This window comes from Falco naumanni, chromosome Z, assembly GCF_017639655.2.
Source record: "Falco naumanni isolate bFalNau1 chromosome Z, bFalNau1.pat, whole genome shotgun sequence".
NCBI classification, from domain to species: domain Eukaryota; kingdom Metazoa; phylum Chordata; class Aves; order Falconiformes; family Falconidae; genus Falco; species Falco naumanni.
Window position 1 is genome coordinate 43112028 of NC_054080.1, and position 10076 is coordinate 43122103.

Genomic DNA, 10076 nt, shown 5'->3' on the forward strand with positions numbered 1-10076 from the left:
AACAAACACGGAAAGACCACTTCTGTGTGGGTACGTTAACATCTACAACCCCAAATCTGTTTTTAAGAATGTCTGCTTTCACTCAAGTAACACCTATTTATTGTACTGATCTAAGCACAGTAGTTTGTCTAGTGAACTACAAAGCCCTTACTACTCATACATAATGAAAACTAAGACAAATGTTTGTCTTGGTTATCATCTAGTTATCCAGGTAAAAATTACACTAAAGATGTTTTGAAACATGAGTTTTGATTCTAAAGGAGTTCATCTGTCATCCTAGAAATGAAAAAATTGCATGACAGTAAAAATGATCCATGTGCAATGGCATCCATTCAGATGTGACTCAAATATTTGTTTCTTACAGAAACTATCTGTAGATTTCATTAAGCTAAACATGGCATCCCTTGTGTAACAAGACATAAAGAACTTTTTAAGAAACTCTGGCAATAAAAAAGGATTTCAGCCTTAAATTCTGTGAGTTAGGTAACAGACAGGCTATTTGGAATTTTCCAATCACCAAAAAAAAAAATGAGAAATGTGCATTAGAAATAGTTTGATCTTAAGCTTTAAAGCAGTTGTATGAACGCCTATCCATATGCATGTATTGGAGTGGGCATTAGCAGAGGTGGAAAACTAAAGCACACACCAGAAAAGGGAAGTGAAGGAGGAGGTCCAACTGTGAGAGAGGTATTAGTTTTTCTATAAGAAGGAAATGTCTATCAATCTTGTATTTTCACTCAATTTGTATAGAGTATTGATCACTGGTTGACTCACTCTCCACTGTACCTCATCAATGCGTGTGCTTTATACATGAAAACCATGAGCTGAGAGCCAATATGATGCCACTTACACTTTATTTCTAAAACTTTCCATACAATTAATTGTATTTTGTATATTGCATCACCACCACTACCTTTATTTCCTCACATTTTTCAGCTGGGTGTTCAGTAAGAGTTCACAAAAGTTCTCATGAGGTCACCAGTGCCCTGGTGAGGTTAGCTAGGACACAAAGCTACAACTTACTGAAGATCTGGTAGTGAGACAGTGGTAGTGTCAGGCGCAGAACTTCATCATCCATGTTCCTGCCTCCTACACTTCTAGAAAAATAGATTGTTTCTAACAAAGCTGTAAATTATTTCATCACTTAATAGCACAAGCGCCCATGTCCATAGAGTAAAAATTAAAATGAGGAAAATTAATTATTGTGTATGACCCTTGGCAGGATATTCAAAAGCAGGCTTTTCCTAGAATGGGAGTTTTAACTTTATATGGTGAAGGGTTAAAGAAGTTGACAGTTTTTGGAAATTTCATCTTGCACATCTTCTACAGAGCCATGATAAAAATACTAAAAAAAAAGCTCTTAATATTGCAATCCATTTAAGTACCAAGAAAAACAATTTGTTTCTATTTAATAATTAACTTAAGTTTTTAACTTAATAATTAAAATGCTGTTTCACAATCTTAATATCTTAAAAGATAATTTCTGTATGTGTAGTTCAGGGTATTACTCCAGAAAAGCCTCATCCTGCAAAATGGCACTCTCTATCTCCAGCAATATCTCAGGGAGAGATTTTTCTAGACTGACAGTAATAAAATTTTCTGGTGCTCTAGGAGGCTCCAGAATATCAAACTGAGACTTGAGAAGTTCAGATGGCATGAAATGTCCTCTCCTCTTCTCCAGGCGGCCAGCAATAATGTTTATAGGCCCATGCAAATGAACAAAGAGGATCTTCAGCGCTGGCTTTTCTCCTGGTTGTGCTGGCTGGTTGCTTTCAATTGCAGATGCTCCGCTAACTAATACAAGCCTGTACATCTTCTTCAGTGCAGAACAGGCCAGAACAGCATCTTGGCTACGTGAGTCTTCTCTATCAAAAATGAAAGAAGAAAAAATACATCCACGAGTGGTATAACAAAATGTTATTCTGTATTAGTTCTACTGAACAAGGGAGATGAGACCCGGATCCCTGCAGAGGACAGCCTTGGGAGAAGTGGCATTTTTTTGTAATTTTGACAGGATTTTGAAACCAAATTACCAATGCAGGTGAAGATGTGATTTGAAAGCGAGGTCAGGCTAGCCAGCCTCTTGGTAAAATGTAAATCTTGGGAACCTTTTCTATTAGCCACCATTCTTTCCCAAATCAAATTTAGTTCTAGCACTAGGAAGTATCACCATCATTTCCCCACTTGCTGAGAACAGCAGCAACTGAATATCCATACAAACTCCCATCTGTTATCTATAAAATTACTATACTAATCTGTTCAGAGAGTATGTGGCTGCTGAACAGTACAGACCTCTGTTCTTAAATACATACGGAGGTATACTTTCAACACCTGTTTTCATTGTGTCATATTTAACTGTAATGTTCTATTCTATGTTTCCTGTAATGGCAGCACTGCATATATGTCCACTTCAAGTTAAACAAGGGATTGGATGCAAGTAAATTAATGCCTTGCACATAGTATTTTTTACTGGTAAAGTTTCTTAAAATAAAGGAAGCATTAAATGGTGGGTGTGTCTGTTTCATTGAAAAGCAAATCCAGAATTAGTTTTGTAATCAAATTAAAATTAGGTATGAATCTATTTAAAAATTATGCTCTGTTCATCAGATTTTGGTGCACAAGGAAACAAGAACTTATAATATCTACTATTATCACCTAGGTAAGTCAATGCCAGCCTCAGCTACTTGTACCAGTAATTAAAACACTGGCATTAGGGTCTTTTAAAGTATACTTGATTTTGCAAAGTTTCTGGAGCTGGGCAGTAGCCTTGGGCTAGCATGTAACATAAGGCAATGGATCCAGAGTAACAATCCAGACAAACTTCTCAGTAAATGAGCCCGCACCAATGAGGTATGCTCACCTGGTGTGCTCAAGAAAGGAACAGCCACAGTGTAAAGGCAAGCTAAAGAGTCCCTGCTCTCCCAGCCTTTCCTCATTTGGGAGGCGCTTCAGTCCCTTCATCACCTACATGGCCCATCACTGGATACTCTCCAGTATGTTCATGTCTCTGTCGTGATGGAGAACCCAGAAATGAACACAGCACTCCAGGTGTGGCCTCATGAGTGCTGAGGAGAGGGAAAGGATCACTTCCCTCGACCTGCTGGCAATACTTTGTGTAATACAGCCCAGGATATTGCTGGCCTGCCTTTTCAGAAGAGCACGTTGCTGGCTCATTCAGCTTGGGTGTCCGCCACAGCACCTCCCCAGGTCCTTTCTTTCTGCTAAGCTGCTTTCCAGCTGGGTGCCGGGCAGTGTCTGTACTGGTGCCTGGGGCTGTTTCTCCCCAGGGGGAGGCCTTTGCACTTCTTAAACTTCTTAAACTGCATGGAGTTCCTGCCAGCCCATTTCCATAGCCTATCAAGGTCCCTCTAGACCCACCACCCCTCGCAGTTTGATGTCATCTGCAAACTTGCTGAGAGTACACTTTGCCCCATCACCCAGATCATTAATGAAGATGTTAAACAGGACAGGACCCAGCACTGACCCCTGGGGTATACCACTAAGTTACCGGCCCCCGGACAGACTTCGTGCCACTGATCACCACCCTTTGCACCTGGCTGTTCAGCCAGTTTTCAATCCACCTCACTGTCTGCTCATCCAGCACTTAACTTCCATCAGCTTCTCTATAAGGATCCTATGGCAGATGATGTCAAGCAAACTTGACACTGTATCTTTAACAATATTTTATAAAATTTTGTCCTACTGTCACTATTGGTGGATTTTGCGGTTATGTACTTTTTAAGTATCTAATGTCAGGCGTGCTACTGAACTGGATCCTTGAAATTATTTTTACACGGACAGTAGAAAAACAACTATCATTGGCAACAATTTCCCAACACTTTTATTCAGGCATTATCTCACCCTTAGCAATTACTATGACAGCTTAGATTAATGAAAATGGAATGGCTTTACTACCTGCAGAATATTTTTACACTACTACATACATTTCTGCTTTGGAATGCAATGGAGAAAAATACTTTTGGTACTTTTTATTTTCTTTAGCCTAAACTCCTCACAGCTGGATGTTCTCTTACCTCCTTAGTATATCATGCAATACACAAAGCCAGGGAATCCTGTCCTAGATAGAAAACAAGTTAGTTCAAAATTGTTTATGAAATTGATTTGAAACAATTAGTTCCAACATCTAGAGCATTTTGACTAGAGATGAAAATTAGCATTAAACTGTACAGCAAGTTCAGTTTTGATTCTCATTCTTCCTAACGCAGATTCTCCTGAAGGCTAAGAAGTGCTCATGTTGTCAGTAAGATGTTTTTAGTGGAATAGTACTTTTTACATTACAGATACCTGGAACTATCTGATGGAAGTAGTTTGTATTTACATGTAGCATGCATGTTGTAAACCTTTGAATGACAGTCAACTTCTCTCTTGCTTCCATTATACAATTCAAATGTACAGCCTGAATTGTTGTTTCTTTTTCCTTGTGTCTTGGCACATACACACAATGCTTTGGATCAAAGTTGAGATTTTCAGGAACAGATTTAAATTTAGTTATCTGCAATAAAATATATCATTTTTATGTCGGTAGCAATCACAAATGTGTTGTCATAGCCACAATTTTGCAATACTTCTGCTTGGTAGTTAGGCAAACACAATGTGAGTGGTCGATCAACTTCTTATTATAATCTTATTTTAAATGTTAAGCTCCCAGAAACATTTTTTTGTACATATTGAGTACTAAACAACTGCTCCCATTTCATCTTTCAATGCTGTTATTGCTGAGTGAGTACAATAAATGATAAATGGGCAAATAAATGCAACAACTCTTTGTTATTGTCATTACAGAATCATGTCCCACTGGAAGGCACTCACAATTTTGCATCTCTGGAGCTTCAGAAGAGATGCTTCCCTCTTGCTCACACTATACGCCAATGGTTTAGTCATTCCTTTGCACAATGCTGCTTTAGACGACATGCTAGCATATATGAACTTCCAACCAATACTGAAAGATTAAAGTTTCTAGAACCTACAATATTATTTTTCAGACTATACAGAGTGCTTTGAAGAGCTCCCTAGTTCAGCTTTGTTTCTAGATATTTCCCAGAAAAAGTTCAAGAGGTGTCATCTTGTAACTTTTCTAATCACTCAAGTCTCTCGATTTGTAAGTATACAAAACTAACTTGATCTTTTCTACCTGTTTAAGCTTGAACAACAGGCTGAAGGGAAGGAAGGACGTTTTAAGAAGGAGCCTGTAAAACAGAATCTTGTGGACTAATCACTGCAGTAACTGAAAGTGATGAAATGTACTTCACTAGAAATATTTGCTTGTCTTCTTGTACTTAACTTGAAGCAACAGCATGTAATCTAAAGCTGCGACCTGTATATTGATGTAGAGGGAGAGACTTCTGAGAGAGAAATCCTGAATCAGAAGCAACCGCCTTGTGAGCTACCAAGCACACTTTGATAAACTACTTTGTTTACTCAGAAACCTTTGTAACACAAGAAGCCTCCCCCATACCGGCTGCAGACCTGTAATTTCAGCCTGTGCCTACAGTCAGCCTAGTCCACCTGAAGTACAACTCACTGCAGTGGGATGTGCCAGAGGTTACTCAGGTAACTGTGTCGATGGCTGTTCTTTCAGGGTGTATACAAGGTACCTCGTCATTTAGTGGTATTCCTTCTGCCATCTTCTTTTTGTTCTCTGGAGAATGGTAATCATCAGCATCGTAGAATTTCCATCCGAGCTAAGAAAAAAAAATATACAAATTATTGATCATTCAGCCAAACCAGGTGAGCTAACAAGGCTCCCAGGCTTTATGACAATGTAATTTCTACGCCAAGCCTCTTGCACCACAGCATGGATCACCACTTACGTCATGTTGATTAGCAACAATTACAACGCCGGCTCAGCAGCAGCAACCGCTGACACAGCGCGGCGCGGAGCTGAGCGCGCCCCCGCCCCGCCCCGCCCCGCCCGGCCCGGCCCGGCCGCCCGCAGGCAGGGGGCTTCCCGCCGCCGCCGGAGCCGGCACGGCCACGCACCTTGGCTGCCAGGCGAGACCCCACCGTGGTCCTGCAGGGAAGCAACGAGAGTCGGTTAGAGCCTGCCCTGGCCCTCGGGCAAGGGGCTAAGACCCCCGCCCCCGCAGACCGGCTCCGGCAGCCAGCGGCGACGGCGAGTCGGAAACACCCGCCCGGGGCAGCCCCCGCCGCCCCGCCGCCCGCCCGGTACCTACTTCCCCGAGCCGCTGACGCCCATCACCACCACCAGCACCATGGCTGCCGGCCCGCCGCAGCGCTCCCCGCCGCCTCTCCCCGCTCCCCTCTCCTGCCTCCGCGCCGCCGCCCCGGCCCCCTCCCCGGCTGCGGGAGGCGTGTGCGTACCCGCCCGCAGGCTTCGGGCGCGGAGGGCGGCGCCGCGGGGAGGTGGGGAAAGCGCCGCCTCCTGCCCCGCGCGCCCCGCCCGCCCCGCGCGCCCCGCCCGCCCCGCGCGCCCCGCCCGCCCCGCGCGCCCCGCCCGCCCCGCGCGCCCCGCCCGCCCCGCGCGCCCCGCCCGCCCCGCGCGCCCCGCCCGCCCCGCGCGCCCCGCCCGCCCCGCGCGCCCCGCCCGCCCCGCGCGCCCCGCCCGCCCCGCGCGCCCCGCCCGCCCCGCGCGCCCCGCCCGCCCCCGCGCGCCCCGCCCGCCCCCGCGCGCCCCGCCCGCCCCGCGCGCCCCGCCCGCCCCGCGCGCCCCCGCCCGCCCCGCGCGCCCCGCCCGCCCCCGCGCGCCCCGCCCGCCCCGCGCGCCCCGCCCGCCCCGCGCGCCCCGCCCGCCCCGCGCGCCCCGCCCGCCCCGCGCGCCCCGCCCGCCCCGGCACCGTGCGCGGGGCCTGCCGCGCGTTCCTCGCTGTGCCGCCTGGCCGCGCGCCTCCTGCCCCGTGGCCCCCGCGCGCTGCGCGCGGGCCGCGGCCCCGTCGACGCGGGTAACGGGGAGCGGCGGCTGCCGTGAGCGTTACAGGGCGCTGGTCACCCGTGCGCACACAGGCCTCTGCCCTTACAACAGTCAGCCCGCGCCCCGTGCCCTGGCTAACGCTTGTTGCAGCGCTCTTGCTAAGGATGAGTCAAGTCATAAAGTGTGGCACTGCCCTTAGACACCCGTGCCCTGCTGCTGGCACGTACCCACGTCCGGCCTGGCAAGGCTTCTGCCCTTGCAGATCACGGGCGGCAGAGCTCCGGCCAGCGCTCCTGGAGTTCTCCTAAGCAGGGGAGCAGCACGGGCATTGCCCGCGGGAGCCGGGAGGGCATGGCCTGCACCTTCGTGCCCAGCTGGGGAAGCACTGCTGCTGTTTGCAGGTGTTTATTTTGAAACGCAACCTAGAAAATTCATGGCACTGGCATTGTGCATTTTGTTTTCAGCTTCCTTTCTTAAATCTCGTCTTTGCAGGATCCTGTTGTATCCTAGGTGGAGAAATTGCCACCTGCCACTAATGCTGCGAAGAGGACAGCAGCACAGTAGTGGCAGGGCATAACAAATCCCTGGATGTCCACAAGACTCGGATGACAGCCTCTTCGTGGGAAAGGCTGCAGTCTAAATAGAGAGTATATGGATGACGAGAATGTGCAAGTGGGGCAGTAGTTTGTGGGGGGTGTTCTTTTTTCCTTTTTGAAAAGGTTGTAGTAGATCTGTGTCTTGGGTGAAGGTGTGGAGGGAACAATACCTCTTGGGAGTAACAAGGCAGAGAGGGCAGGGGCACAGGCAGGCTGATGGGTGTGGGATGTCCCGGACCTGCAGCTCACGTCCCTGACTGACAGCCCATGCATGCACAGCGAGTGATGTACCGTGGGCACTGTGTTTCTTACTCCTGCATGGACTGTGTATGCCATATGTGAATGGTAAAGTTGCTTTGCCTGTGCACAGTAGGCACGGCAGGGATTTACAGACTTTGGCAGTTTGGTCTGAACAGGCACCGCAACTAAACAACACAATGTCTGGCAGTTCCAGTCCAGGTTCTATATATTCTACTTGAAGACAATTTGCAGGTGGAAAACTCTTGTTAACAGTCAATTGAGCTCAGACATCTCATAATCCTACCGGGGGAAGGGCTAGCAGGTACCTTGAGTAGATGGCCTGATGCTAGGGTGTCAGGAAGGGAAGAAGTATCCATGAAAAAATCGCAAAGCTGGTTGGGCACCAAGGATGATCACATCGTTGTTGCCTTCACAGGCATGTGGTGACCTGGTTCAGGAACGGCACGGCGGCCGACCCCTGGCCACGCGGTCCATCAGCTCACAGACACCAATGTGGTGGATGGCAAATGGCGTTTATTGCTGAACGACGCGACACTATATAGCCTAGGTTTACAATGTCACTTCCGTCTGCTTACATCATAAACTAAAAGCTGTTGGCTACCTGGAGGGGGGGCCTGTGTTTCCGTACAGTGCGAGATCTTACGGCCGCCAGGCCCTACCTAGCAACACATCGTACTGCATGTATCACCGCCACTGTGGGAGTTCAGCTGCTAATGCTTTATAAACCACAGTTGACAATGAGGAGCAGTGGGTAGTAAGCGTGTTTTTCAGGTTACAGGCACTGACTTGTTCCAGAATAGGCAGTAGTGCTAATTCTAAGTATAATGATGTCATATTTCTTGTATGGTCATGATTATTTGACATAATACGATGGATTTACCCATGTTTAAAAAAAAGTTAACAAGTCCTGGTGTTTTTATAATATTGTCTCAAATATGCTGTCATACAGATTCTGAAACGGTGTACCTTGCTCACTTACCCATGGCTTCACGCTTCTGTGTGAGAAATTGTTGTTTGAAATAATAAAAGAGGTCTTAAATGAACAGGTTATTAACCATACTGATCCATCCAGTTAGTTTTAACTCATTCCTTCTACAGTTCACATTCTGGTTTCTATGCTAGCATAGGGATAGATAGAAAAGAGTTTTTATCTTTCTTTAATAAAAAAAAATTAATTGGCACTGCCATAACAAAAGATGTATTGAAATTTGAAAATTTGATTTTATGGGAAAATATCTCCCTGTTTGAATTATAGACATTGGATTTCCTCTTTGTTTTTCTCCTGTAAGTAAAGGCTATCTAGGTGATTGCAAAATGAACAAGTTCATTACACTGGACAGAGAAAACCTAAAACTTTATTTAGAGAAGAGATCTGTTAGTGGTGGTGACTCTTCATGAAACAAATTTAAATTGTTTCTTATGAGTATTTTAAGTTAGCTCCTCCTTTGAAGGAATAAAGTTTTTTAATACATATCAGTTAAGTTTCTCAACTAGAAGTCCTTCTCCAAAATAAAGAAGACTGAGTGAATCCTAGCTTCTGAACCTAAAAGGAGTAATGTGATCTTATGAATCAAACCTTGGAAGAAATTCTCAGAAAGTACATTAAGTCTCCCAGTCCTCATGAAATTTTATTTGCTTTGCAGGGCACTTCAAATAACGTTATGAACAATGGATGCCTTGTGGCGTTTTTTTGTTATCTGTTTCTGACTATTTAATTGAAGTTGGAACTGCCTGTAGTTCACATACCTATTAAGAGTTTCTTAACAAAGACCAGAACCTTCAAAGTTATTAGGCTACTACGTAAACAGCCTAGTCCTCAAATTACTAACAGACCACAATGATTCCTTTAAGGCTCCCAGTGACTGAATGCAAATTATGCTGTAATGGCAGTATGATTGTGCTAAAGTAATTCAATTTGCCTGTGTCTTTTCAGTTTCTTGGCTGATTAATTGTGAGGCAGGAGGAAATGTTTCATTCAGATGAGAGCTCTTGGGAGATCCAAGAACAAAACTGAAAATACCTGTGGTTGCTTTGATCCTGAAAGCATTATCACAATTGCTATTCCCATTCCCAGAATTAAAACCTTAATTTTTCTGTCACAACAATCCTTGAGATTTTGTTAACATCAAGAGCAACTGACTACCCCACTACAGCGCACACTCAACTGCTTTTGTAACGAGATTATCACAATTTTATCCAGCTTCATTACTACGAAGCAGAGAAAACATCTGTTTCTCTATTTGACAGCTTTTTTTCATAATGTACAAGTTTGCATTTTATGAAAAGCTCCATGCTGGACTGGTATGATGTCATCTAACAGCTATTTTATA

The 10076-nt window shown here is 45.6% G+C and overlaps 1 protein-coding gene across 4 annotated transcripts; it reads right to left on the bottom strand.

The window, feature by feature from the left end:
* Nucleotides 1-837: 837 nt before the first annotated feature.
* On the bottom strand, nt 838-6414 carry IDNK (IDNK gluconokinase). Of its 4 annotated transcripts, none has more exons than XM_040579459.1 (5): nt 6343-6414; nt 6001-6031; nt 5616-5702; nt 4035-4078; nt 838-1865 (listed from the first exon to the last, which is right to left on the bottom strand). In XM_040579459.1, exons 3-5 carry the CDS (start codon nt 5643-5645, stop codon nt 1505-1507), a joined length of 435 nt encoding a protein of 144 aa, XP_040435393.1. In that variant the 5' UTR covers nt 5646-5702; nt 6001-6031; nt 6343-6414; the 3' UTR covers nt 838-1504. The 4 variants fall into 4 exon arrangements, with proteins under 4 accessions (XP_040435393.1, XP_040435392.1, XP_040435395.1 ...); XM_040579458.1 differs by lacking the exon at nt 6343-6414 and adding an exon at nt 6195-6300; XM_040579461.1 differs by lacking the exons at nt 6001-6031; nt 6343-6414 and adding an exon at nt 6195-6316.
* Nucleotides 6415-10076: the final 3662 nt, after the last annotated feature.